Source organism: Melopsittacus undulatus, chromosome 17, assembly GCF_012275295.1.
Source record: "Melopsittacus undulatus isolate bMelUnd1 chromosome 17, bMelUnd1.mat.Z, whole genome shotgun sequence".
NCBI lineage: Eukaryota > Metazoa > Chordata > Aves > Psittaciformes > Psittaculidae > Melopsittacus > Melopsittacus undulatus.
Window position 1 is genome coordinate 3,664,287 of NC_047543.1, and position 27,917 is coordinate 3,692,203.

Sequence of the window (27,917 nt, forward strand, 5' to 3'; positions counted from 1 at the left end):
CCCTGCACTGTGGACCCTCAGAGTGACCCCCCCCCAGGCAGGGTCGTGTGGTCACAGGGACACTGTGACTGTCACCCCCTTGTGTCCCCATCCCAGGCAGGATGGGTACCCCCGGACAGGCTCAGTGCTGGTTTCCATGCCCCACCACCGGTGCTGACCCCGGCACCTTGTGGTGCGCTGCTGACTGCATCCCCCTGCGAGGGAGCTCAGGACCCCCCCGTCCCGTCCTGGTGCACGTGAACCAGGGCCCCCGATTTAGAAACGTCCCCATCCCTGTGCCAAGCTCCAAGCGCTGAGAATAGCTCCTGGGCATCCCAGTGCAGCCTGCACGGGGACGGGGGCACCCCGTGGGGCTCGGGACGCGGAGGCACTCGGTGACCGGGGACAGTCAGCACCGTGGCTTTGCCATTGCAAGAAGCCGGTGGCCCTGGTGGGACAGGGAGACTGAGGCTTGGCTGAAAGCAGCTGGGATGGGGGAATGCGGCTCCCTCATCCCGGCCACGCTCTCGGGCATCATGGCAAGAAGCAGCTGGCACGGCCATGGTTGGGCTTCAGAGCACCAGGAGTCCTTGGTGCCCTGGTGGGTGTTGGGGTCACTGTGCAGGTCCCTGCAGTGGTGATGCAGGAGCTGTCAGAGGCATGAGGCCGCGTCCATGGGGACCGTGACCTGCCCTGGTGCTGGCCAGGCACCCGCTTTGGGTGATGGCTTCATGGAGCTGCAGGATGAACGCAGCCCCAGGCTCACAGCATCCATCAATGGGGAGGGGGCACCGCACTGGTCCCCTATGGCACAGGGTGGGCTGCCCTGATGTCAGGCCCATGGCATCCCCCTGCTCTCCGGCTGCCCAGCTGCTGCGGATGCCTGGGATTCTTGCCGCTTCCCATCGCACCACAGCGTGTCACACGCTGCCATGTGTGCCCCACAGCACCGGGCACCGTGTGGCACTGGGCACCGCGTGCCATGCGCCGGCAGAGGTGCAGGTGAGCACAGGCCAGCGGTCAAGGACACACGTGTGGCAGCCGTGCACGAGCCAGCTGTGCCAGCGCGGTGCCGCAGGCATGCTCCCGGTGCTGGTCCGGATGGGGCACAGTGGTGCTGCCCCAGTGCAGGTGCGGGCAGCACTGCCCTGCCCCCAGCCCCTGCTAATCACACTAATTGCCACCCTGGCTAAAGCGCTTAGGCCCTCACCTCCCTGACCCAGCTGGCAGCTGGTGAGGGGGGGGGGGACACCCAGGACCCCCGTATCCCATCTGTCCCGGGGGGCAGGGACATCAATGGTGTCCCTATGGGGCATCCCTGGTAGCCAGCACCCATGTCCGGCGCCATGGAGGCAGCCGATGCCATTGTGGACGGGTGTCCCCAGGGCTGTGGTCCCTGTCAGGGGGGGTCCCCGGTGGTGTCACCCTTAGGGTGCTGGGTGCCCCCCATAGGGTGAGGTGTCTCCCGCCACCAGCCCAGCCCTGGACTTTGCCTCCAGGTTGTTTTCCATCGCCTGCAACCACCAGACTCAGCAGAAACGCTCCCCTGGGTGTGGGGCTTGGGGGGGGCTGTTGTCTGCCACCCTGCTCCCACCCAGCCCCAGGGTGGGATGTGGGTTGTGGTGGCACCCAGCAATGGGGAGCAATGGGGGGGTTGGACTGCGCTCATCACCCGTGTCCCGCAGGAGGAGGAGGAGGATGAAGGCCGCCTCCCTTGTCTGTCTGTGCCGCCCCAGCACGCCCGGGATTCCTCGAGTGAGGGTTCCTGGAGCGGCACCGCGGGCACTGCCGGGCGCTGGGTGCCGGTGATCCCGGGGAGGGGGACACCAGTGAGCCCTGACTTAGCACCGCTGAGCCCTGGCTTTAGCCTTAAGCCCCTCTAATTCGGCACCACTCTCGACCCGAGCAGGGAAACTGAGGCAGCGACAGCCGAGCCCCCCCCCCCCCCCCCCCCCCCCCCCACCTTGTGCCGTGTTGTGGAGCGCCCCGTGCCATGGCCTGTGCCAGCTTCATGGTGATGGTGACACCCCCTTGGCCCCACACATGCACCGAGCGCGCGGGGTCCCGTGGGAAGGGGGGGGCCGGTGCCCGGCGGGGGCCGCAGGGCCCTGGAGCTCTGCCAGTGCCTATACTTGGAAGTCTCCGCGCGCCGTTCCCATATGGAACAAACATTTGCTGCAGCCCCCGGCCGCGCCGCCCCGGCTCTATAGGTACAGCCCCAAACCATGGCCTGGAGCTGCAGGGAGGGCCCCCCGAGCTCCCCACAACGTGGGGAGTGGGTGCTGGGATGCCCTGTGCTGCCTCAGTATCCCATAGAGGCAGAGGCAGGCAGTGCCCCCCCCCCCCCCAAGGGGTCTATAGGGACCCCTTGTGCGTTGCCACGCGTTGGGTGCCATCGAGCACCCATGGGTGCAGCATCACTGCATCCCAGCGCTGTCCGGGTGTCCGTGGCTGGATGGGGTGTGTAGGGCCGGGCTGGGGTACCCCATAGGGGGGGTACCGGGGGGGGGGCTCTGGGCGCAGCCGAGCCCCGGCCGCTGCCGGTTTAAATCCGCCGGAGGAATTTCTGCTGCGGCCAAGACAAACGTGACCTACTTTCTGCCTGTCCCCGCACGGAGCCCAGGAGCCCAAGGGCCGGGCATGGAGCCCGGCGCGGGCTGGCGGCCCCGCACCCCCGTGCAGGCAAATGGGGGCTTCCTTCCACCCCCCCCCCATCCCATCCCATCCCAATGGGGTGCTGAGGATGTGTGCGATGGGTGCTGGGCATCCATAGGGATGTGGAGCATGGGGGGAGGGGGTGTGAGCCTGGTGCTGCTGCACTACAGCCCTACTGAGCTTTGTCTTTGCTATACAGGAGAGCTGCAGAGAAGGGAACCCCCGGTACCCCCCCCCCGCCCCGGAGCCCCCCGCCCCGTAAGTCACCCACCAGCATGGAAGGGGGGGATTGGCTACATGTATGGTGAATGCATCAAGTCTCAGGCATGGTACCTGAGGGGGGTCCTCTGAGCACCCCATAACTCCTATGGGCTCCCCTGCCCACTGCTTGCAGAGCCCTGAGCCCTGCCCCATAGCACCTGCGTGTGCCTGTGCTTCCCCACACAGCCTCATGCAGCCCTGCACACCCGTGTGCCTTGCATGCTCACCCCAGCCCCGCTGCTGTTGCATGCACCCCCAGGCCCTTTCCTCCTGCCACGTGTCCGTACACATCCCTCGTGCTCGCACCCAGCCCCACACTATGGGGTGAGCTCCCAGTCGACACCCCCATAGGGACCCTTATCACGGGGGGGTCCCGGCTCAGCCGTGGTCTGTCCCATAGGGTCGGGCCCGGGATGCTGCACGGAGCTGAGCACTGAGCTGGGCGCCATGGGGAGCGCATCGTAGCCCCCCCCGCCGTGGCCCCCTCCTGCTCCGTGCGTGGCACCGGTGGCGGAGCCCACTCGGTCGGTGCTGAGCGCTCCTTGATGGAATTGCGGTGAATGGAACAGAAGCCCAGCACCCTGGACCCGCTGTCGGAGCCAGAGGACACCCGGTGAGCCCCCGGTGTCACCGCAACACACATGGCCCCGTGCCCTGTGCATCCTTGTGTGTTCCCAAGTGTGCCCATGCCTGGTACATCCCTGTGCCCTGTGTGTCCCCATGTCCAGTGTGTCCCATGTGTCCCGTGTGTCCCCATGCTCTCTGTGTCCCGTGTGTCCCCGTGCCCTGTACATCACCAGGCCTGGTGTTTCCCATGTGTCCCTGTGTCCAGTAGGACCCCGTGCATCCCTGTATGGCCGTGGCTGTGTCTCTGCCCCCGATGTCCCCATGCATTCCCATGCCCTGTGTACCCCCGTGTGCCCCCCATAGCCCTGCTGTCCTCCTGCCCCTCTTTGCCCTGGCTGTCCCCAAGGGTCCCCGTGCCCCCCCCTCTCCCTGCCGCCCGCTGCCCCCCGGGGCCCCTCGGCCCCCCTGTCCTGGGGCTATTTCGGGAGGGCCGCGGTTCTCACGTGCCCCGGGGGGGGCCGGGCCCGGGGTCACCTTGGGCTGGAGGGGGGAGACCCTAACCCCCCTGCCCCCCCCCCGGGTGCGGGACCCCCCCCCCCCCATTCACCACCGCAGGTGCCCATCCCCGGGGCATCGGGGCGCCCCCCCCCCCCCACTTCAAGCAGTGCCGGACCACTCAGCCAATGGGCTGCTGCCGTGCGGGCGAGGCGCGGACCCCCGCGGCTCCCCATTGGTTGAGCCCCTCTGACGTCACTTCCCCGCTGAGCCAAAAGGACATTTTGTCTTTGACTGTAAATGAGCCCCTCCCCCACCCCGCCCCTCCCCCCCCAGCCCTTCCCTGCCCCTCCCCCACCTTTTCCCTTTCCCCCTCTTCCTCCTTCCCCCCTCCTCTCCCCTCCCCATTCTCACCCCCCCCACTGATGCCCTACCCCAGGTTGGGGGTCACCAGAGCCCCTCTGCACCCCATGGGGCACCCCCTGGCACCGCATTGCCCCAGCCGGGACCCCGGTGAGGGGGGTCTGCCTGCGGGTGGGGGGGGCTGTGGGGGGCTGTGGGGGGGCTGTGGGGAGCTGTTGGGGGTCACTGGGGCACGGTCCCAGCCTGGCCCCCTCCCGCAGGTGGCTGGATGGCAAGCGCAAAAGAAAGAGCAGCCAATGTTTGGTGAAGAGCAGCATGTCAGGTAGGGGACACCCCCCGAGGGCCCCCGGCACCCCCAAAGGAGCCCCTGCTCCCCGCCAGGCCCCCCTGGGTGCCCCCCATCCTTGCCGGGTTCTGCAGGCACTGCAGGTCTTGCCTGCATCCCACCCACCATCCCCATGCCCATGCCGCGGATTCTGGGATCCCCCCAGCACCCCATGTTCCTGGTGGGCCCCCAGTGTCTTTGCCAGAGACCCCCACGTTGCTGTGGGTACCCCCCCCCAGCACCCCACGTGCCCACTGGGACCCCAAGCACCCATGGGGTGCCCTTTCCCCCCTCCATGGCCATGGGTTGAGCTGGGGCGGTGCTATCGGTGCTGGCAGCACCCTGGGGTGGGAGATAAGGGGCCCTGGCCGGGCGCTGCCCCCCAGCCCTGCCCCATTCCCCAGCGGGGAGCGGCCGGCGCCGGCAGGATCCCGCTGGGAGCACGAGAGGCCCCGGAGGGACCCGAGCATCCGGCTCCTGGCCCATCCCTCCCGCACCCATCCCTGCTCTGGGGGGGGGGACATGGGGTCCTCTGCATCCAGCACCCACAGGGCACCAGGGGCTCCCACAGCTCAGTTTGCTGCATCCCAGGGAGTGGAGATGCTGGGATGCACCCATTGTTTGTGGGTGCTGGGACCCCATGCATTGTGGGTGCTGGGACCCACAAACATCATGTGTGCTGGGACCCACAAACATCATGGGTGCTGGGACCCACAAACATCATGGGTGCCCCCTGCCTCAGTTTCCCTGTAAGGCTGATGCTGGGGGGGCTGTTCCCTGGGCTGCCAGGGGACAGTGAGCCATTGTGTGCCAAGGGGGGACAGGGACACCCCCCCCTGCAGCCGCCTCCCCAGCCGGATAATGGAAGCTTTATTGCTGCGGGGGGCTTGGGCAGCCCCCCCCAGACCCTCAGCTGTTAACCCTTCCCATGCTGGGGCTGTCAGCAGCCATGGGGGGCACACTGAGGCAGGGGGTGGGGGCGTCCCTGACCCCCTGTGCCCCCCCCAGGGTACATCCCTAGTTACCTGGACAAAGATGAACAGTGTGTGGTGTGCGGGGACAAAGCCACCGGCTACCACTACCGCTGCATCACCTGCGAGGGCTGCAAGGTGAGCGGGCAGGGGGCTGGGGGGGGGCAGGAGGCAGGGGGGGCTCATGGGGGTCACCGCATTGTGTGTGTGTGTATCCCTGTGCTGTCCCCAGGGCTTCTTCCGTCGGACCATCCAGAAGAACCTGCACCCCACGTACTCCTGCAAGTACGATGGGTGCTGTGTCATTGACAAGATCACCCGCAACCAGTGCCAGCTCTGTCGCTTCAAGAAGTGCATCTCCGTGGGCATGGCCATGGACTGTGAGTGTGAGGGGTGGGGGGGACGCACAAGGAATCACACAATGGTTTGGGTTGGGAAGGATGTTAGGATCATCCTGCTCCAAGCCCCTGTGTCCAACCTGGCCTTGAGCACTGCCAGGGATGGGGCAGCCACAGCTTCTCTGGGCACCCTGTGCCAGCGCCTCAGCACCCTCACAGGGAACAGCTTCTGCCTTAGATCCAACCTGAACTTCCCCTGTTTCAGTCTGAACCCATCACCCCTTGTCCTGTCCCTCCAGTCCCTGCTGCAGAGCCCCTCTCCAGCATCCTTGTAGCCCCCTTCAGACACTGAAGCTGCTCTGAGGTCTCCATGCAGCTTCTCTTCTCCAGCCCCAATGTTCTCAGCCTGGCTCCATCCGGGAGCTGCCCCAGCCCCTGCTCATCCTCATGGCCTCCCATGGCCTTGCTCCAGCAGCTCCATGTCCTGATGCTGAGGACCCCAGAGCTGCACACAGTGCTGCAAGTGGGGTCTCCACTGGGTTGGGGTCCTGGCACAAACACCGTGGGGTGCTGGAGCAGTGGTTGGGGTGCAGGCTGTGGGGTGGGATGCACTGGGGGGTGCTGAGCACTGCATTGGGTGCTCCCACAGTGGTGCTGGATGATTCAAAGCGGGTAGCGAAGCGGAAGCTGATCGAGGAGAACCGGGAGCGGCGGCGGAAGGAGGAGATGATCAAGTCCCTGCAGCATCGTCCCAACCCCAGTGCAGAGGAGTGGGAGCTCATCCACGTGGTGACCGAGGCCCATCGCAGCACCAATGCCCAGGGCAGCCACTGGAAGCAGAAGCGGAAATTCCTGGTGAGACACGGATGGGGGGTACCCCCCCCCCCCCCCCCAGCACCCTCTGGGACCTGAGCACCCACACGCTTGGTGCCTGCATGGCACCAGGGGAGCAATCCGGACGTCACCCAATGTCCTTGAGCTTGTCACCCCCAGATGGGTTATGGGGTTAGTGGTGACCGAAGGGGACAGCTGTGCCCTGGGGGTGGCCTTGTCCCTGTCCCTGCCGTGCTGCTGGCACACAGCTCCCTCTCCTGGCTGCTGCCCCGCTCCCAGCCCTGCCTCGGTTTCCCCCCGCTGCCATAGGGGTGATGGGATTGGGGTGACGTGCTTGGGGACCCCCTAACCCCACGGTCTCTGCCTGTGTCCCGCAGCCCGAGGACATCGGCCAGTCGCCCATGGCCTCAATGCCTGACGGGGACAAAGTCGACCTGGAGGCGTTCAGCGAGTTTACAAAAATCATCACCCCGGCGATCACCCGCGTGGTCGACTTTGCCAAAAAACTGCCCATGTTTTCAGAGGTAAGGGGGGGGCCGCGGGACGTGGGGGACCCCAAACCCCCCCCAGCACCACCGGTGACACCATCCCCACCCGCAGCTGCCTTGCGAAGACCAGATCATCCTGCTGAAGGGCTGCTGCATGGAGATCATGTCCCTGCGGGCGGCCGTGCGCTACGACCCCGAGAGCGAGACGCTGACGCTCAGTGGGGAGATGGCTGTGAAGCGTGAGCAGCTCAAGAACGGAGGCCTCGGAGTCGTCTCCGATGCCATCTTCGACCTGGGCAAGTCCCTGTCTGCCTTCAACCTGGATGACACCGAGGTGGCCCTGCTCCAGGCTGTGCTGCTCATGTCCTCAGGTAGCGGCAGTGCTGGCTGTGCCCAGGGGTGCTGGGGAGGGGAATGGGGTTGGCATCCCAATGCCCGGAGCCCTCAGCACCTTCAGGGTGCATTGGGTGGGCATCCCAATGCCCGGAGCCCTCAGCACCTTCAGGGTACATTGGGTGGGAATCCCAATGCCCTGAGCCCCCATCACCGTCAGGGTGCATTGGGTGGGCATCCCAATACCCGGAGCCCTCAGCGCCTTCAGGGTGCATTGGCTGAGCACCTTGGGGAAAATGGTCCCCACTGGTTTGAGGGGATATGGGATGGGCACATTGAGGTGCATGGGCTTGGGCACCTTGGTGTTGTGGGCACTGGAATGCTCACTGCCCTAGGAGTTGGGGTGCAAGGGGTGGGCACCCCAGTTCTTGGTGCTGCAGCAGCCAAGGGGTGAGCACCCCAGTTCCTAGTGCCCCAGGAGTGGGGATCCCACTCCCCAGTGCTGCAGCCCTGGGAACAGGGGGTGCAAGGGGTGAGCATCTTCTTCCCCAGGAGCACAAAGTGCATGGTGCGAGCACCCGATACCCTGGTTAGCCATTGCATGCTGGTGGGGGGGGGAGTTTGGGACATGGAGCATCCCACCCTCGATCCCCCTGTTCCCGCAGACCGGACGGGGCTGATCTGCGTGGAGAAGATCGAGAAGTGCCAGGAGACATACCTGCTGGCCTTCGAGCACTACATCAACTACCGCAAACACAACATTCCCCACTTCTGGCCCAAGCTGCTGATGAAGGTGACGGATCTGCGGATGATCGGCGCCTGCCACGCCAGCCGCTTCCTGCACATGAAGGTGGAGTGTCCCACCGAGCTCTTCCCCCCCCTCTTCCTCGAGGTCTTCGAGGACCAGGAGGTGTAGGGCTGCCACCCCCCACCCCACACACACCCCCCACCGCCCCGGACGGCCCCTACCCCGCTCAGCCCCACATCACCCCCCCCAAGTTCTCTTACTGGGGGAATGCTGCGCCCAAGGGAGGGGGGGGTCCTGCTGTGCCCCCCCACGGCTGCCCCCCCTCCACAGCCCCCCAGCGCCCCAGGACTTGATGAATTTTGTTTGTTTGCACAGGGAAGGGCCCCGATGTCGAACGTTTCTTTATTGTCCTTCTCTTCTTAGATTATTATTTTTTAAGCATTTATTTCCCTCCCTGAGAGGCTAAAATATTAAACTAACTGCACTTTGGAAGGAGAGAGGAGGAGGAGGAGGAGGAGGAAGAGCAGAGGAGAGGAGGGGGCTCTGGGCTGCACAGGGAGAGGCTGCCCCGGCCCCATGCACTTTGGGCCAGGCAGCAGCGCGGGGGCCAGGGTTAGGGGGGGGCCAGGACCCCTCCTTATAGCAGGGTGAGGGTTATTGGGGGGCACAGTGGTGGCGATGGGGAAGGTGGGGGGGGGAGGGGTGTGTGGAGGGCTGGGGGACCTGCGCCCCCCCCCATGCCCTGCACCCCATTTCCCACCCACCCCCCCCAGGATTTGGGGCCAGATTCGGGGCTTTGGTTTTCTCTGTCTATTTTGGGCTGAGAGGAGCTGATTTTGTGCCAAGCGCCGCAGACGGTGGGCGCTGCGGGACACCGTGGGGAGGGGGGGGACCCGCTGCGGCCGCCCCCCCATCACCCCCCACCTTTTCCGTTGTCCTTCTTTTTGTTGTTGTTCCCCCCCCCGTCCTTGTGGGTTTATTTGTCGTGTCCGTCAGGAGTTGCAATGGCCCCAGAGGCACCGGCGGGGATGGGGGGGGGGGCAGCGGGTGCCCCCCCCGGGACCCCACATGGCCCCCACTGCACTACTGCCCCCCCCCCGGCAGCAGCACTTCGGGGGGGCGGGGGGGCTGTACCCCCTAAATCACACCCCTCCTCCGCACCGGGGGGGGGGGGGGGGGGGGGAGGCCAGGCTGCAGTGGGGGGGGGGCTGCGGGGGGGGCTGCAGGGGGGGTACCTGGGAATGGTTTTATCACCTTCCCCCATCCCCCCCTCCCCTCTCCCCCCCCCCCCAAATTTAGGTTTGTGAATCTTTTCTTACCTCAGGCGGAGGCTGAGGGGGGGTGCGGGGGGGGCGGCCGGAGCAGGCGGCCTGCCGGGGCCCACCTAAGCTAATATATATATATATATATAAATATCTATAAAATATATAATTTTTGTAATTAAAAACAAAAAAAATCTTTTTACGGGTCATTTAAAAGCAGAAAAATTCCCACCATGAGACACGTGGGGGCCCCTCCGCCCCCCCCCCACCGCCCCCCCCGCCTTGGCATAGGGGGTCGTGTCTGGGGACCCCACCAGAGACACCCCCCCCACACCCCCTCCCTGAAGCCAGGCCAGGGGGTGCAGTGGGGCTGTGTGGCATGGCAGGGCTGCAGCACCCATGGGTGCCCTCATGGTTGGGGGGGGGGTCCCGGCAACTCCACCCCCCCCTGCAACATCAGCGCTGGCTTTGCACTTAGTGCAAGATGTCTTAAAGAGCCAGCGCGGTGCCCGGCACGGGGGGTCCCGGCAGCACCGGCACCGGGTTGTGCAATAGGAACCGGTGCTGGTGGACATTAATGCCTGTGCTGGGGGGGGTGCAGGGTTTAGGGGTTCACCCCCTCCCGGCAGCACCGGTGCCCATGGTCACACTCAGCCCTGCTCCGTGTGCACACCGGTGCCTTCGGGCTGTGGCACTGGGGCAGTGCCCACGTGTGCGGTGCCGGTGCGAGGGCCGTGTGTGCTAGAGCAATGCTGGTGCAATGCCCTCGCTGTGCCATGCGGTGCCAGGCCGGTGGCCAAGCCACACTGGTGGCAGTGGCGATGCAGTGTCCATGTGTGCTGGTGTGGTGCCGGTGCAGTGCCCATGCATGCTGTTGGCAGTGTCCATGCAGTGCTGGTGTAGTGACCATACCGTGCCGGTGCAGTGCCCCATGCATGTTGGTGTAGCGCCGGCGCAGTGGGCACGCGGTGCCGGTGCCCTGCGATGCCCGTGTGTTCCCGTGCACAGTGTGTGTGATGCTGTGCGCTGCTCACCGCCAGCCAGAGCTGTTGTGGGATGTGTCTGAAGCAGCAGCCGTACCCCCCCTTGCAGCGGGTGTTGGGGTCCCCCCGGGGCAGCAGCACGATGCCCTGGGGGGGCTCATCCTGGCCAGCACCCCCCGCCCTCCCTCGCACTCCCCCCGGGCCGCAACCTCCCGTCCCCGTCTCGCGTCGCCATCGCACGTCCAGCATCGGCCCCGGCTTCGCCTGGGGTGGGAGGGGGGGGTAGGACCGGTGCCCCCCATCCCACCACCTCCCCTGGGTCATCCCCTTGTCGTCCCCCCCCCAAGCACATACCTCATGGCTCCCGGAGCTGCCCCTGCTTGAGGCCGTGTCGAGCCCACCGGTGCGGCACGGCCCCGGCACGGGGTCCCCCTACTATGCATGGTGGCGGCGGGGGCCGCGGCCGGCGTCGCTGAATGTAGGGCGCGGGATGGGGAGGGTTGGGAGGGGGTGTTGGGGGGGGGGGGGACGGGACACACACACGCTGAGCTCCGTGACAATCACAGTCTGTGACGTGCGATTTTAAACCCTTTTGTGTTTTGGTCAGGATTTTAAAGAAAGATATTTTTATGGTAATTGTTGCTGGTCTATTTTACTATATATTTATGTAATAAATATATGATGAAAACAAAGAAAAAAAAAACAAAACCAGAAACCAAACCCAACCAAACCCACCCATAGAGCTTGGCTGGGTCCGGCCTCTGCTTCCCACCGCTGCCTGCCGGAGTGGGGGGACCGGGATGGGGAAACCCCCCCCGGCGCTGCCAGCGTTGCTGTGGGGCTGATGCCCACTATGGGGGAACAGGGGGGTCCTGGCATCCCAGCGCCCACCCTTTGGGAGTCCGGTGGGTGCCATGGGGTTGGTGCTGCCCCTTGGGGGGAAGGGGTGGAGGGGGGCTCGTGTATTCCCCCACCCCAAACCCGCGGTGCTATGTACAGGGTGGTGGGTGCCCGGGGGGTCCATGGGGGCCCTACTGGGCATCGATGCGGAAGGAGAGCAGCTTCTCGGAGTGCAGGTTGTTGAGGGTGCGCAGGTCCGGCAGCTTCAGCAGCAGTTTGGTGAACCGGGAGGTCTCAGCTGGATGTGTCTTCAGCACCAGGGCGCGCAGGGCTCGGATCAGGGTCTCCTGGAGCTGCTCCACCGATGCCGTGTCCTCCATCCCCGAGCGGTCTGGGGGGGGGGGTGTATGTAGATGGTGCCACACACACACACACACACACACACCCCTCAAGCTCCAACCCCCCAGCATTGCTGCAAGTGCCAACCTGCCGAGACCAGGACGACGGCAGTGAAGAGCCCCAGCTCCTCGTCGGTCAGGTCGAGGGCGCTGAGCTTCTCGCTGAACTCGAACATGGAGCTGAGCAGGTCGCCCATGCCCATGCCCCACAGCTCCTGCAGGCTGTACTTCGTCCGGCTCATGAACGTCACCGTCTGCTCCTTCACGTCGAAGAGTGAGGCGAAGCGAACCATCAGCACCTGCGGCACACGCGGCGTCAGCGGCACCGCGACAGGCATCCTGCCTCACTGCCGGCGCCAGTGAGATGCTATGGACCACACCGGACAGCGCCGTGCTCTGCCGCGGCTCTGTGCCATGGAGCACCATGGGATGCCGTGGAACACCATACGCTGCCGTGCTCTGTGCCACAGCTCCATGCCATGAACCACCATGCAGTGCCACGCTCTGCGCCAGGGAGCACCATACACTGCCATGCTTTGTGCCACAGCTCCATGCTATGAACCACCATGCAATACCATGGAGCACAATGTGATGCCATGGACCACCATACAGTGCCATGCTCCGTGCCACAGCTGCATGCCATGGAGCACCATATGATGCCATGGACCACAATGTAGTGCCATGCTCCACGCCATGGCTCTGTGCCGTGCAGCTCCATGCCAGTCCATGGGCATTATGCAATGCCGTGGGTTACCATACAGTGCCATGGGGCTCCGTGCCATGCTGTGGTGCACCATACAGTGCCATCGGACATAGTGCCCATGCTGCAAGGACACTGTGCTGCTCCATAGGGTGCCATGAAATGCTGTATCATTCCATGCTGACCCATGGGGCATGCAATGCCATGGGACTCTGTGTGGGGGCCATGGGGCACCGTGCCCGGCCCTGCAGCACACCAAACCCTTGTGCTCCGGGAACATACCTCGAAGGTGCCAGCCTTGAGCAGGGTGACCTGGTCGTGCTGGGACAGGGCCTGGAAGCCGGGAATGTGCTTGGCAAACTCAACCACCTCACGGACAGCAGGAGTGAAGCTGAGGGAGAAATCCTCCCAGATCTCCTGCACCGAGCGCCCGCTGCGGCCAGGCCGGTGGCTGTTCATGGGGCAGGCCTGCGGGTGAGGCACGGCTCAGCCCTGGGCAGTGAACGGCTCCGGTACCCATGGGGGGGCAGCGGGACCCCCCCGTGCTCACCGGCAGAACGTCCTTGGTGCCGCGGGGCCACGGGCAGCCCCGCGCCGGGGGCTCGGGGTACGCGGGGGGGCAGAGCCGGGGCTCGGGGGGGCCGGGGGTCCAGGCGGGGGGTGCGTCCCAGCGCAGGAGGCTGCTGTCGCAGGCGGGGGGGGGACCCAGCTTGTCATGGGCGTAGATGAAGATCTCCTTGTGCGCCTTGGCCACTTGGGCGATGACGTCCTCGGTGCCCCCCCCGGGGCTGGGTGAGCGGGGGGGGGTCAGCTGCTGCGGGAACTGGGAGAAGCAGGCGGCGGGGGGGGGGCGGGACGAGCGGTGGGGGGGGGCCCCGGAGGCAGCGGGCGGCCCCCCCCCAGGGCTGGACCCTCGGCCGGGGCGGGCATGGCCGGTGGGACGCTGCCCATGCTGCTCATGGCGCTCTGCATCTCCGCCAGCATCCGCTGCTTCTCCCGCTTGGGGATGCGCCCGAAGCGCACCGCTGGGGGGGGGACATACTGGTGTTAGTGGGGAGATGGGGTGCACTAACAGCCCCCCTCCCAGTAATGTGTGATGGGGGTGCAGGGGATGCTGGGGATGTGGCTGCATCCCTATGCCCTGGCTTGGTGGGGATGTAGAGCCTTGACAACAGGACACATCCCAAGAGGGGGACACAGAGCTCCATGCATGGGGGTACCTGGTCCTGGAGGGGACACAGAGCCCTGAAAATGGGGGGACCCACCACTGGAGGGGACATGCAGCCCTGGGCACAGGGGGTCCCACCCCCAGAGGGCTTGTACAGCACTGAACAACCAGTTCTGAGGGGCGTTTTGGGGGTGCTGAGCTCACCATCACGGGACATGCCAACCAGCAGGCACTTCTTGAAGCGGCACTGCTGGCAGCGGTTGCGGTTGATGCGGACGATGGAGCAGTTCTCATTCTTGAGGCACTTCTTGTACTGGATGTTCTGCTGGATGCTGCGGCGGAAGAAGCCCTGTGGGCAGAGAGGGGGTCACCCATGGCCCCCCACAACACCGCAGGGGCTCCCCATCACTCCGGTCCCATCCCAGTACCTTGCAGCCCTCACAGGCATGGACGCCGTAGTGGAAGCCGGAGGCGACGTCCCCGCAGACCTTGCAGAGCAGCACCATCCCGTTCAGCTCTGTGGGGTACAGGGGTGAGCAGGGTCCGGGGGGGACCCCCGTACCCCCCCCCCCGGCGTGCCCCACTCACTGGTGACGGTGCTGCCGGCTTTGCTGGGCGAGCTGCGGCGCCGCTCATCCACAGCGACCTGCGGCTGCACCCCGGGGAAGTTCACCGAGGAGCCGTAGGATGAGGAGGAGGAGGAGGAGGAGGAAGGGGAGCCATCCTCATGGGTGCCCAACGAGCCCCCGCCGTAAGCACGGGAATCCTGAAGGGATCCGGTGGGTGATGGGGGGAAATAGGTGGGGAAGGGCTGGGAGCCGGACTGGGAGCTGCCGTTGGAGCTGTCGCTGCAGAGCGAGACGGGGCTGGTGCGGTTGGGTGAAGCGCAGCTGGAGCCCACGTAGCTGATGACACCGCCTGCAGAGCGGAGCCACCCATGCACCGAGCTGCGCCGGGCTCAGCCGCAGCCGCGATCACAGCCCCGGGGCAGGGCAGGAGCACGGGAAGTGCCCGGATCCATCCCGGACCCACGGGGATCCCGCTGGCAGCGGCCGCACGTGTGCCACGCACCCTGAGTCAGGCACCGCGCCCGGCGGCGGCCACACGGGCACCGGCTCCACGTGGAACGGGGACAGCCGCGTTACCCGGAACGTGTCGGATGGGGACACGGGCAGGGAGCCCTGGGAGCACCCATGGGAGAAACACGGGCTGGGAATGCTCTGGAGGCGTAACACGGATGTCACGGCAGTTGCACCCACACATAGGGCACCACGGGGGAGCTCAGCACAGCCCCCTCACTTATGGGGTGCAGTAAATGGATCTGCAGGGGGGGAACCCCACAAAGATGCGGGGGTCACAGTCACCCCTATCTCATAGTCCCACACATAACACAAAGATGGGGGGCTCACAGCCATCCCTGTATCACAGACACCCTCCCCCTCCAAATCCAATGCAGCAACAGCAGGGCATAGCTCGGAGCCGGGACATGCAGAGGGTGACATCAGGGACACATGGGATCACCAGGACCATGTGTCTCCTGTCGCACACAGTTGCTGCCGGAGCCACCATGCTACCAACACAGCCCCTCCCCCAGTAATCCACCTCCAAAGGGGGTCACCAAATTGGGTCCCCAGCGGCCTTGGGGCTCCCGGGACATCAAAATAATGAGGGGATTCCCCCATTCCGAAGCCTCGGGACCTCCCCCCTCAGGATGCTTGGGGTGAGGGGATCCCTGGAGGGGTTGTACCGGACACTGGGGCCATTCCCGAACCCATCACACCGGGACCCCCCCTCTAAACCAACCGCTCCAGTGCCCCCCCCAGCCCCGTCTAAGCTCAGGCAGCCTCACGCCGCCGCGCCACGTGCTCGCGCCGCACGTGGCCCCCTCGAGGCCACGCCTCCTTCAGGCTTTGTCCCGCCCACTCTCCCACTTCCTATTGGCCTGCCACGAAGCCACTCCCTTTTATCGTACCCCCCCTCCACCTTTCTACCCCCCCAAAACACACCCCCCCCCCCCGCCCCACCCCCTTGGTTATAAACAGAACGCGGCGTCCCCGCCTTTTCGGAGGGGGAGTGGGGGCGTGTGTGATGTCATGATGACGTCACTAACGCAGATAACCAATGGGAGCGAGAGAGGGGAGGGGCTGCGGGGAAAACAAACTCCGCACGTGGCAGCGGCGGGGAGGGGGACACGTGCCGGGGGGGGCACCGCCTCCGTTCCCCCCCCCCGTTATTTCCCCGCCCCTTCCCGGTGCTCGTCCCCGGGTGCCCCGCACCGCCACTGCCCAGTGCCGCTCCCGATGCGCCGATCCCGGTCCCATCTCCGCGCTCGGGATTCCCCCGCTCCCGGTTTCCCCCCGCCGCGATAAGCGGAGCGCTGCGGTGCCGGTGTTGGGATCCCCCCGGTGCCGGTGTTCCGGTCCCCCCCGTGCGCAGGATCCCCGGTGCCAGCTCCCATCCTTCCCTCTCTGACTGTGCCCGAGAACGCGGGACCCGCGATGCGGGACCGCCCGGTGCCCGGTAGGACGGACCCCGTTCCGGTACGCAGAGCCCCGGTGCGCGGCCGGCTCTGCGGGATCCTCATCCTCCGAGCGCGCAGTCCCCGCCTGCGGTGCGGCACTGACCTGTGCTGCCGGCCTCGGGAGCGGCCATCCTGGGGCCGGGATCGGGGTCCTCGGCTGCGCAGGGGCCGGTGCAGCGGAGCCGCTCCGAGCCGTGCCTGCCGCCGCCCGGCCGGGGCTGTTGTGCGCCCGCCGCCCGCCCCGCCGCCCGCCCGGCACCGGCCGCGGCTGCGCACTGGGCCGCACGCGGCGCCGCCGCCTCCCCCATGTGATTCCCGGGGAGAGCCTCGTGCCCCAGTGACACACTTTCCGCCGGCGGCCCCGGACCCGCGCTGCCACCGGGGACACCGGGAGCGACCGGGACCCCCCCCGGGGACACCCCCCCCCTCCCATCCCGTATCCTGCATCCTGCATCCCACATCCCGCATCCCCCATCCCGTATCCCGCATCCCGCATCCCACCCGCGAGCACCGGGACCGGCCCCTGTCACCCTGCAGCAGGGACACCCGAGTGCGGCAGTGTCCCCTGCATGGGGACACCCGGGCAGCCTGTCACTGCGCACTGCAGTACCCGCGGTGGGGACACCCAAGCATGGCACTGTTCCCTGCACAGGGACACACAGATACCCCTATCACTCTGCACAGCACTGTTCTGCACTGGGGACACCCTGGCACAGCACTGGCACCCCTGGTCCCCCGCATAGCAGCATCCCTTGGGGACACCGATATCCTGCAGCACATCACGGTCCTTGTGCCAGGAACACCCTGGTACCTCAGTCATCCTCTGCCTGGCGTCATTCCCTGTGCTGGGGACACCCGGGTACCCCTGTCACCCCACACACATGGCACCATTCCCTGCACTGGGGACACCCAGGCACCGTGTGGCACTGGCACCTCAGGACCCCTGCCCCATGGCACAGCTCAGCCTCCTACTGCACCCCCTGCCCGTGCCCAGCCCATCCCCGAGGCCACCGGGGCAATGCAGCAGCGGGTGCCCGGTGTGGCACGTGCTTGGCAGCCCTGGCCCAGCCTGGCCCAGCTCCAGGGGCTGCGGTGCTGTGCAGTGCCCAGTTCCACGGTGCCAGGGCTGAGCTGCTGAGCGGATCCAGGTTACGGCTCCAGGGTCCCTATGGATGCTCATAGCCCCGAGGTTGGGGTGGGTTTTGGGGGTGCCACGTGCCAGGTGCTGCCCTGGCCCCCAGCCAGGCAGAGATGGTGCAGAGCCACAGATGTGCCAGAGCCAGGAAATCCTCAGAGATAATCCCATGGGAGGAGAGGCTTTGGGTGCCCTGACCATGCTGGGAGCTGTGGGGTGCCCGGGGGTTGGACACCAGAGCCCTGCACCCCAAACTGCCCCTAGCACCAGCCCTGGTGGGTGCACGGGGCTGCTCCTTGGCTGGGGGCTCCCCAGGGACCTTCACTGGGTACCGGGGATGCTCCTGGCTCAGGGGGTGATGGGGACACCTGAAGTGCCCTCACCCTGAGTCACTGCCTGGTTGCACTGTGCCAACACCACCGCCTGGTTCCCAGCGGGATGTGTGGTGCCAGGCTGGCACAGGGACAGGGGGACATGGGGGGACACTGTCCCTGGCATGGGGGGACCCTCACTCCCCATCCCTGTTCGCTGCAGCTATGCCAGGACTGCCCCAGCCATGCAGATGCCACAGCCTCTCCCGGTGCCTCGTTCCCTCCCGGCACGTTCCCATCCGCAGCAATCAGCCGTGACTCAGCCGCTCATCCTGCCTGGGAAAACAACCCCACACACAGCACACAGCGCACGGAGCGCAGCCGGTCCTGCACCGGGATGCTCGGCTGGACCCGGCTATCCGGCTGCCCCGGGGATCCCGGGAGGGGAGTGGGGCTGGGAGGGATGAGATGAACCCCTTGGGGTTCCACTGTGGGGTCTCACTGAGCCATTCCACAGAGGGGTCTCGCTGTGGGGCACAGCAGCTTGGTGTGAGGGTGCTGGGAGCAGGGTCCCCAGGCTGGGTGCAGCAGGATGGGGCTAAGGGGGCCACCAAAGCCACAGTGACAGCGGGTGCTGCACTGGACCCTCGGCAGCCCTATGGCCCTTTTGGGGAACCCCCCAAATCTCCGGGGCTGCATTCCTGGGGTCACCCCATGCACCCCCCATGGCACTGCCAGAGCCAACCCATCCCTTGTGCAAACGGCCACACCAACCAGCCCCAAGGTCACCACACTCAGGCCGCAGGTGAGCACAGCCTGGGGTGACCGGGGCACACACGTGTCCCCCCTGCACCGGCTCCGCTCCCTGCCCCGGTGCATGCGGTACCCCCACTGCACCCCTCTGCCCGGGGGTGTCCGGAGGCTCCCGGTGCCCGGTGGTGCCGTGCGCTGGTGCCACGTGACAGCCGCGGCGCTCGCCCCAGTGCCGGTGCAGGGGTTATTTTTACCCGGGTTGTTTACCTTGTACCCATTCCAGGACAAGGTGGGGGTTGGGGGGGTCACCGGCCCGGATGGGGCTGGTCCTGCCTGTGACCCCCTGTTACCCCCACTAGTTGGCACTGGGGTCTATGGGGTACAGACACCCCCAGGACTCCCCTTCCCCTGATGCTCCAAACCCACTATGGGGCTGCAGCATCCCTATGGGGCTGAGGGCAACGTGCGGTCCCCATGCCGCATCGTGCCTCAGTTTCCCCAGCTTTAGGTAGGGCCAACCAGAGGTCCTGGGTCTCACCCTGGTTATGGGGTGCTGCCCCCCCCTCCCGCCCCCGAACCTGCCTTTCCTCCCCATGGGATCCCACTGATGGCAGCAGGTGGGAGGGCTGGAGCCTCAGTGCTGCTGTGGGTGCTGGGTGCTCCTTGGGGTTTTGGGGGGGGTTTCCTGCTGTGCAGCAGCAGAACCATGGCCAAGGAGGTAAGATCAGCCCTGGCTCAGCCCCATGGCTCTTGGCTGAGGCCGGTAGCTCTGTGCTGCCAGGACTCGCCTTTCCCCTCCCTGCGGAAAGGGAAAAACATCAGGTAAACAAGGCCTGGGTGGGGGCACCCCACAGCAACCAGGGCACCCCACAGCAACCGGGGCACCCACAGTAACCGAGGCACCCCACAGTAACCGAGGCACCCCACAGCAACCGGGGCACCCCACAGCAACCGGGGCACCCACAGCAACCGGGGCACCCCACAGCAACCGGGGCACCCACAGTAACCGGGGCACGCACAGCAACCGGGGCACCCCACAGCAACCGGGGCACCCCACAACAACCGGGGCACCCACAGCAACCGGGGCACCCACAGCAACCGGGGCACCCCACAGCAACCGGGGCACCCACAGCAACCGGGGCACCCCACAGCAACCGGGGCACCCACAGTAACCGGGGCACCCCACAGCAACCGGGGCACCCCACAGCAACCGGGGCACCCACAGTAACCGAGGCACCCCACAGCAACCGAGGCACCCCACAGTAACCGAGGCACCCCACAGCAACCGGGGCACCCCACAGCAACCGGGGCACCCACAGCAACCGGGGCACCCACAGCAACCGGGGCACCCCACAGCAACCGGGGCACCCACAGCAACCGAGGCACCCCACAGCAACCGGGGCACCCCACAGCAACCAGGGCACCCCACAGTAACCGGGGCACCCCACAGCAACCGGGGCACCCACAGCAACCGGGGCACCCCACAGCAACCAGGGCACCCCACAGCAACCAGGGCACCCCACAGCAACCGGGGCACCCACAGCAACCGGGACACCCCACAGCAACCGGGGCACCCACAGCAACCGGGGCACCCCACAGCAACCGGGGCACCCCACAGCAACCGGGGCACCCCACAGCACCCCAGCACCGTGAGATGGGGCAGACCGGGGCTGGATGGGGAGCAGAGACCCCAGGGGATGTAGGATGCAGGGGGGCAGGATATGGGGGTGCAGAGGTCAGTGGAGGGGCAGATTTGGGGGTGAATGTACCCCAAGAGGGTGCATGGACACAGGGATCCAGGGAGGGTGTAAGGTGCGTAGGGAGGTCTGGAGGTGCAGGGACTCGAGAGGGGTGCAGGGACCTCTGTGGGGGGTACAGAGTGCAGGTTTGGGGATGCAGGGACCCCGGGGGGGGTGCAAGATTTGGGGGTGCAGGACCCAGAGATCAGTGGGATGCTGCTATGAGGGTGCAGAGGTGGTGCAGGGACCCCGGGGGGGTATATCTCAATGCATCCACCATGTGGGGTGCCCCAGGAAGCCCCTCCTATGGGGAGCAGCCCGGGTGGGGTGTGAGGACCCCTGTGCCCCCCCATAAACCTCACACACTGATGTTTGCATCCACAGCCCCGGAACCCTGATGGGAGAGGAGCCCCCCCCCTCCATGTGCCCGCAGGATGGGGAACCCCCATCCCTTTCCCACGGCCCCATCCATGACCTTCCCTAAACACACCCTGAGCCGGGGGGGGGGATGTGGGGCAGCCCGAGCCCCACAGGACACAGCCGTGACCTCGGGGGCACTGGGTCTGGTTGTGGGGTCTGTGCCAGCCCCGTGAGCGGCTCCCCCCCCCCCCCCCCCCCCGGTGCTCGGTGCAGGAGCCCTCTCCATGGCAGGAGCTGGCGGCGGCGTCACGTGGCGCTGGCATGTGAGCCCTGCTCCATTTTTAGCCCCAGCAGCCTCGGTGCTGCAGAGCCATGTGCGGGCGGGCGGCCGGTGGCACGTGGGCCTGGCGCAGCGGGCACCGGGGCACGGGAACCCCCGGGGCCGCCGCCGCACACGGGGGGGGGGCACGGGGGGGGCACGGGGGGGGGGGGGCACGGCTGACCCACAGCACCGGGGGGGGGGGATCGGTGTGGTGTGGACACTGTGACCCACACGGGATGGGGGCAGTGGGTGCAGGGACCCCCCCATGCAGCCGTGGATGGGGATGTGGCTCTGGGGATACCCACGTCCCCCACGTGTCCCCTGCACGTCCCCGGCACGTGCCTGGTGTGCCCTCTGCGTGTCCCCAGTGCTGCGTGTGCTGCGGGGGGTTGTGTGTGTGCATACGTGTTAGTGTGTGTTAGTGTGCATACATGTTTGTGTGCATACGTGGTTACATACGTTAGTGTGCATGTGTTAGTGTGCATACGTGTTAGTGTGTACGTGTTAGTGTGCATGTCTTAGTTTGCATACATGTTAGTATGCATATATGTGTGCATACATGTTTGTGTGCATACATGTTTGTATGAATACGTTAGTGTGCATATGTGTTAGTGTGCATACATGTGTGCATATGTTTGCATGCATGTGCTAGCGTGCATACATGTGCGTGTGTTAGTGTGCATGTGTTAATGTGCATGCGTGTTAGTGTGCACACGTGTTGGTGCTGGGGCTGCAGTACAGGCCGTGCGCCTGCAGCGGGGGCTGCGATCCCCCCCTGCAGGGGAGTGCACGCGTGTGCATGCGTGTACAGGGACACGTGTGTGCGCGTGCATGTGTGCGCGCTGGGGCCGCAGGGTGTGTCTGCGCGCACACGGGCACGCGCACAGCGGGAGCTGCGGGCTCTGCACACACACAGGGGTGCAGCCGCGGGGGGTGTGCGCGCACACGGGGGGTGTGCACCCCCCTTTTCTTCCCCCCCTCCCCCCCCTTTATGAGGGTACCGCGGCAGTGCTCATCGTGCCCCGCCCCCCGGTGGGGCCGGGTCCGGTTTTGGGGGGGGGGAGTCAGGCGCGGACCCCGCCGCGCTCCGGGCGGAGCCGCCGCTCTCGGGAGCCCCCGGGCGGCCGTGCCCGTTACTGCGCTGCGGGGTCCGGGGTGCGGGAGCGGCGCGTCCGGTGCGGGCCTCGCTGCAGGGAGGGGGAGTCCGGGGGGGGGGGGGGGGGGGTTCTCCCCGGGGGGATTCCGGTGTCGGAACCGGCCCCGCTCCCGGTGTGTGCTCAGCTCCCCCCTCCCGCCCCGCAAAGCCCTTGCGCATGCGCGCCCGGTTTAAAGGTAACCGGGGGCCACAACGCGGTCCCGGCCTCGACCCACCCCCGGTACCGGCCCCGCACCCTCCATTTCCCCCCCGTTCCCCTCCGTGGTGGTCCGCGGCTCGGCCCCTCCCGTGCCCCGCCGCGGGTGGGGGCTCAGGGGTCTGCCCGTGTCCCCCCCGGGGTGGGGGATGCGCTGTGCTGATGGCACCGGGGCCGCACCGCAGCCCCCGGCACCACGCAGCCGGTGCGGCCGGTAACGGGGCGGTGCGGAGCGCAGGGCCCCGGCCATGAGGTCCACCGCCTTCCGGGCGGGGCGGGAGGAGGAGGAGGAGGAAGAGGAGGAGGAGGAGGAGGAGAAGCAGTGGGAGGAGGGCTCCGCAGCGCACCGCCTGCCGCCCCGCCGGCCCCGGGAGCCGCCGCCGCCGCCGCTGGGGGCACACAAGGGCCGCGGCGGGGTGGCGGCGGCGGCGGAGCAGCCGCAGCAGCAGCAGCAGCAGCCGCAGCCGCGCTGGGCCGCACCGGGGCCGCTGGCCGGTGGCAGGCAGGCCGCCGCGGGGGATGCGGGCGCCCGGCCGCGCTGCCAGGCCGTGCTGCCCGGGCGCGGCGCCGGGGAGGGCGCGGCGGGGCCTGGGGCCGTCCAACCGGGGCCTCCGCCGCCGCCGTCCGCCGAGGCCAAGTGGAAGAGCGGAGCGCGGAGAGCAGCGATGGGAGCCGGAGGAGGGTCCCCGGGGCAGGCGGCATGTCTGCGGCAGATCCTGCTGCTGCAGCTGGACCTCATCGAGCAGCAGCAGCAGCAGCTGCAGGCCAAGGAGCGGCAGATCGAGGAGCTCAAGGCCGAGCGGGACACGGTACGGGGGGGGGACGGGAGGGAGTGCGGCACAGCGCGGGTTAACCCCCCCCCATCATCCGTGGCACCTTCGCACGGTTATACCCCCCCCCCACACACACACGGGGTCCAACTGGGCTGCCCCATGTAATAGGTGAGTATAAACCCCCCCCGTGGTACATCAAGGGTTAACATCCCCGTTACGGGCGGTAATGCCCCCCCACATAGGGTTAATGCCCTGCTGCTTGGCACCCTTGGGGGTTAATGCCCCCTCTTTTGCAGGGGTTAAGCCCCCTCCTTGCCCCCCGTGGCACCCCAGGGGTTAACGACCCTCTTAGCGGGCGTTAATGCCCCCCCTTTCGGTTAACGTCACCCCCTCGTGGCGCACCAGGGGTTAACACCCCCCATTGAAGCCTAATGCCCTCCCTTTGGGGTTAACGCCCCCCCTGTGGCACACCAGGGGTTAACACCCCCCCATTGGGGCCTAATGTCCCCCCTTTGGTTACCGACCCCCCGGTATATCAGGAGTTAACAGGATTAATGCCCCCCCCTTGCAAGAGTTATGGCCCCCTACGGCATCCAAGGGGTTAACGGCCGTCCTTGGGTTCGCTGCCATCCCCGTGGCACCCCAAGGGTTAACGGCTCCCATTAGGTCCTAATGTCTCCCCCCATGTAGTGATAAGGGGGGGGGGCATCAGTCCCCTCCCCACGACCCCCATGTGTTGGGTGTTAATGCCCACCCAAGGGTTCACCCCCCGCAGCGGGGTCGGTACCCCCGGGGTCTGTCCCCCCCCAGACAAAGGCCGTCGGGGGGCGGGGGCCCGGAGGGGGCACAAAGGGCCGGGGCGGGGCGGGCCGGCGGGGGTTAACGGGCCGCCGCCCGTCGCCATGACAGCGGGCCCGCGGGGGGGGGGGGCCTTAAAGGGGCCGCGGCCGCTTCTGCCCGCGAGGAGCTGAACTTAAAGGGGCCGCGTCCCCACGGTCACGGCCACGCGTGGGTCAGGGCAGTGGGGCTGCCCCTCAGCAGGGGCGTGGGGGACCCCTGCACCCCACAGTGTTGAGAGCTTTGTCCTGTTCATGTGGGGGTACAGTGTGTGGGGTGTGCTGCGGGCACCCCACTGCATCACCCATGCACGCATCACCCTATAGATGCCGCATGTTGCCCCCCACATGCCCTGCCTGCAGCGCGCCCCATGGTGCAGCTGCATCCCCACATGCCATGTGCCAGGAAACCAGGCTGGCCCCGGGTGTGGAGGGAAAAGCTGCCCCACGTGGTGCTACCGGAGTCCTCCGGCACCGGAGCCTGCGGTGAGGGCTCGTTGTGGTGCAGCCACCGCAGGGAGGGGGGGTTGGCAAATCCCGGGTGCTCCAGGCTCCCACTGCCCTGCAGCCAAACCTCATGGGGGTGCTGGGACCCCCGACTGCGCTTTGCTGAATGGAGGGTTGGGTTTGGGTGTCACCAAACCAGTGCTAACGAAGCCCTCATCCAATTACAAAACACCCTTTGCCTCCTGGGGACAGTGCAGCAGATGTTGAGACCCCCCAGATTCCATAAAACATGGGGTCTGCATCCATGGGGATGAGCAATGCTGATGGGGAGAACCCAGTGGCCATTTTGTGCTGTTTGGACATCTTGGTCCCTGCCTGCATCGCAGCTGCAGTGTGGAGGGGTGCGATGCCCGCAGCACCCAGCGCTGGCGGCAGCTCCTGTCCTGCACGCCGTGAGCTGTGGCATTCCCAGGAAGCCTGTGGTGCCGGCTGAGCCCGAGCGGGGATGGCTCAAGCGCTGTCTGGGGGCTCCGGCACCCCCAGCCTTGCCAAGGAGTCGCCAGGTAAATGCCGGCACGGGCACAGTTGGCTGCAGGTGGCACTGGTCCTGTGCCGGAGCACCGCGGGGTCAGCTCTTCCCAGGGGGTCTCCTTGCTTCCAAAGGGCTGTGCAGGCAGGGCAGGTGCAGGGCTGGATGGGGGTTCACCGCAGCCTGTGTTGCAGCTCCTGGCGCGCATCGAGCGCATGGAAAGGCGAGTGCAGCTGGTGAAGAAGGACAGCGAGCGGGACAAGCACCGCATCTTCCAGGGCTTCGAGGTGGACGAGAAGCTGGAGGCAGAAGCCTGCGAGAAGCTGCCCTTGGAGTGTCCTCAGGACCTGCTGGAGCCCCCCCCGACCCTCCAGCCCAAGCACTTCCCCTACGGCCGCAACGGGAAGGGGCATAAAAGGTACAGGGTGCCTGGTGGGGGGGAAAGCAGGGGACTGTCCCCATGGCTTCACCTCCACCTGTGGGGCTGGTGCTGCCCAGGGTCTGAAGGTACCGACTCATCCCAGTGCTGCTCAGTACTGGGAGCACATCCCATTGAGCACCGGATGGAGGGAACCTCCTGAAACCCTGGGTGGGGGGACCCCAAAACGCCGGGGGAGCCCCTCTGACGTGGAAGGAGCTGGCTCCGGTCATCCCCAGTGCACGGGGTGAGGATCCACGTGCCTGGCTCAGCTCCTCTTCCTCCCACAGGAAACCAGCGTTCGGGAGCACCGAGAGGAAGACGCCCGTTAAAAAACTGGTGTCCGAGTTCCCCAAAGTGAAGAGTAAAACTCCAAAGCACTCCCCGGGGAAGGAGGAATCCGGCTCCTTGTCCGAAACTGTTTGTAAACGGGAACTGCGGAGCCAAGAGACTCCGGAAAAACCCAGGGCGCTCCTGGAGACCCCGCTCCGAGCCTCGTCCCTGCCCAAGGGCCCCGGTGCCCACCCCAAGGAGAAGAGCTTCTTCAGCAGCGAGGCAGATGACCTGCCCTATCTGTCCACCACGGAAATGTACCTGTGCCGCTGGCACCAGCCGCCGCCGTCACCGCTGCCATTGCGGGAGCCCTCCCCAAAGAAGGAGGAGACTGTGGCAAGTAAGCAATGGAGAGATGATGGAGAGCGGCACCGTGGCCTGTGCCAGCCCTTGGGGCAGAGCCGGCAGCCGGACGTGGGCTCACCCGCCTTGGGGTGCTGGGGAATGGGGCTCAGCACCCTCACCCTGAAGCTGGCCAAGGGCGAAGCCCCACATAGCAGTGGGAGAGGTGCAGCTGTTATGTGGTGCTGCTGGTTCCTGCCATGGCAGTGGGATCAGCTCCGGTTCTGGTGCTGAGCAAGGCACCGCACTGGGCCGGGCTGCCGGCCCCATTCTGCTCTGGTGCTCCCGTTTGAGCGAGGGGTGAAGCAACTTCCCGTTTGTGGTTGGGAACGTGTTTCTGGTTTGTGCCGCTGTGGCATAGCTGGGGTCAGCTGCTGCCCCAAATCCGGTGCCTTGTCCTGCTGGCCGCCCCTTCCCAGCCGGTCTCCTTGGGTCCTGCAGCGTGGTGATTCCCGGCGATGGGCAGCGCTCCGGCACGTCTCCTCTCGGAGCAGCTCAGGTTTGCTCGGGCGCTTGGCCGGGGGCATGGGGATCAACTCTCCCTCCTCCTCAACCAGCGGCATTGCCTGGCCAGGCTCAGGATGGGCTTTTGGGGAAGGGATGCATGGGCTGGAAAGGAGCAGTGAGGCGGTGGGATGAGGCTGGAGCATGGGAATGTCGGGATGCCAGTGTGGAGCTAACACTTGGCCTCTCATCCTGCAGTTCCATCTTGGAGGGACCATGTTGTGGAGCCCCTGAGAGACCCCAACCCCTCAGACATCCTGGAGGTACGTACAGCATTCCCATACCTGGAGTCTTCCTGCTCCAGGGGCATCTCATCCAGCATAAGCTCTGGCTGCAGTTGTTGGGATGGGGTGAGGGTGAAGAACCAGCCTTAGGGCTGTGGGACATGGATCTGGTGCAGGGAGACCGCGCTCATCCTCACCTGTTGTTACAGAACCTGGACGACAGCGTCTTTTCCAAGCGGCACGCGAAGCTGGAGCTGGATGAAAAACGAAGGAAAAGGTGGGAGCAAAGAGGGTGATGCAGGAGTTGGGGTCCCCAGCACAGCACATACCCTCTGGGGTGCAGGACTGAGCTGCAGTGGGGATGGGAAGCAGGAATGCTGCCAGAGGAGGGATGCGGCAGCCGGCACAGCCCCTGAGCTTCCCATTGGCATCTTGTTTTCCAGGTGGGACATCCAGCGGATCAGGGAACAGAGAATTCTACAGCGGCTGCAGCTCCGAATGTACAAAAGGAAAGGGATTCAGGAGTCGGAACCTGAAGTTACCTCATTTTTCCCTGAGCCAGATGATGGTGAGTACCCTTGGCAGTGGGATGCAGGCAGGAACAGGGATTTGGGGATAGGTAAGGGCGTCCTTAACCCTCCCATGTCTCCCGCAGTGGAAAGCTTGCTCATCACCCCTTACCTGCCCGTCGTCGCCTTCGGCCGGCCCCTACCAAAACTGACCCCACAGTGAGTACCGTGGTCCCCAGCAGTGGGAGGGATGGGGCTGCTCCCACCGGGAAGGCACCAGAATGGCTTTGTCTGTTCCCATAGGAACTTCGAGCTGCCCTGGCTGGACGAGCGCAGCCGCTGCCGGTTGGAGGTGCAGAAGAAGCAGACTCCGCACCGGACCTGTCGGAAGTAGCTCCGGGCATCCCTGGCTCATCCCACACCGTGTTCCATGGACGGCTCCATCCTTCCATGATCCCAGTTCTGTTCCTTGGGTTTCACAAGCGTTCTTCGGACTCATCTCCCTGTGCCGCACACGGATGAGGCTCCCCCCGTATCCCACCCGCTCCGGTCCCAACGGCAGCTCATGGGCCCCAGCCCCATCCTTGGTGCCCGTGTTTGGGACACTGTGGACACGCAGCGTGGAGCCGGTGCTCGGGAATGCTGCATCCCGATGGGAATTGCTGCCTTGTTGTTTAGTTAGGAACCGGGATGAACACCGGGGCGCCGGGAAGCACCGGGAGCGCTCTTTGGGATGTTGGTCCCCCTCTCAGTGGCTGTGACAGGGGCTGGGGAGGGGGGAGGGGGGGTTAAAAACCTTCT

At 66.2% G+C, this 27,917-nt stretch overlaps 3 protein-coding genes across 3 annotated transcripts; 2 read left to right on the top strand and 1 right to left on the bottom strand.

Moving 5' to 3' along the window:
* The first annotated feature begins 3,295 nt into the window (after positions 1-3,295).
* On the top strand, positions 3,296-8,980 carry THRA (thyroid hormone receptor alpha). Its single transcript, XM_034070206.1, has 8 exons — positions 3,296-3,508; positions 4,581-4,642; positions 5,654-5,754; positions 5,849-5,996; positions 6,604-6,809; positions 7,166-7,312; positions 7,389-7,647; positions 8,275-8,980. Exons 1-8 carry the CDS (start codon positions 3,456-3,458, stop codon positions 8,523-8,525), a joined length of 1,227 nt encoding a protein of 408 aa, XP_033926097.1. The 5' UTR covers positions 3,296-3,455; the 3' UTR covers positions 8,526-8,980.
* A 2,343-nt stretch (positions 8,981-11,323) lies between these two features.
* NR1D1 (nuclear receptor subfamily 1 group D member 1) lies at positions 11,324-16,461 on the bottom strand. Its single transcript, XM_034070205.1, is given in 9 exon segments — positions 11,324-11,833; positions 11,929-12,139; positions 12,823-13,008; positions 13,091-13,384; positions 13,387-13,565; positions 13,913-14,057; positions 14,137-14,225; positions 14,297-14,626; positions 16,333-16,461. Coding segments are annotated over 9 exon segments (1,662 nt in total). The 5' UTR covers positions 16,361-16,461; the 3' UTR covers positions 11,324-11,633.
* Positions 16,462-22,757: 6,296 nt separating this feature from the next.
* On the top strand, positions 22,758-27,893 carry MSL1 (MSL complex subunit 1). Its single transcript, XM_034070352.1, has 8 exons — positions 22,758-23,010; positions 24,981-25,204; positions 25,495-25,877; positions 26,582-26,646; positions 26,817-26,884; positions 27,051-27,175; positions 27,263-27,335; positions 27,420-27,893. The coding sequence occupies exons 1-8, from the start codon at positions 22,867-22,869 to the stop codon at positions 27,508-27,510; spliced, it is 1,173 nt and encodes a 390-aa protein (XP_033926243.1). The 5' UTR covers positions 22,758-22,866; the 3' UTR covers positions 27,511-27,893.
* The last annotated feature ends 24 nt before the right edge of the window (positions 27,894-27,917 follow it).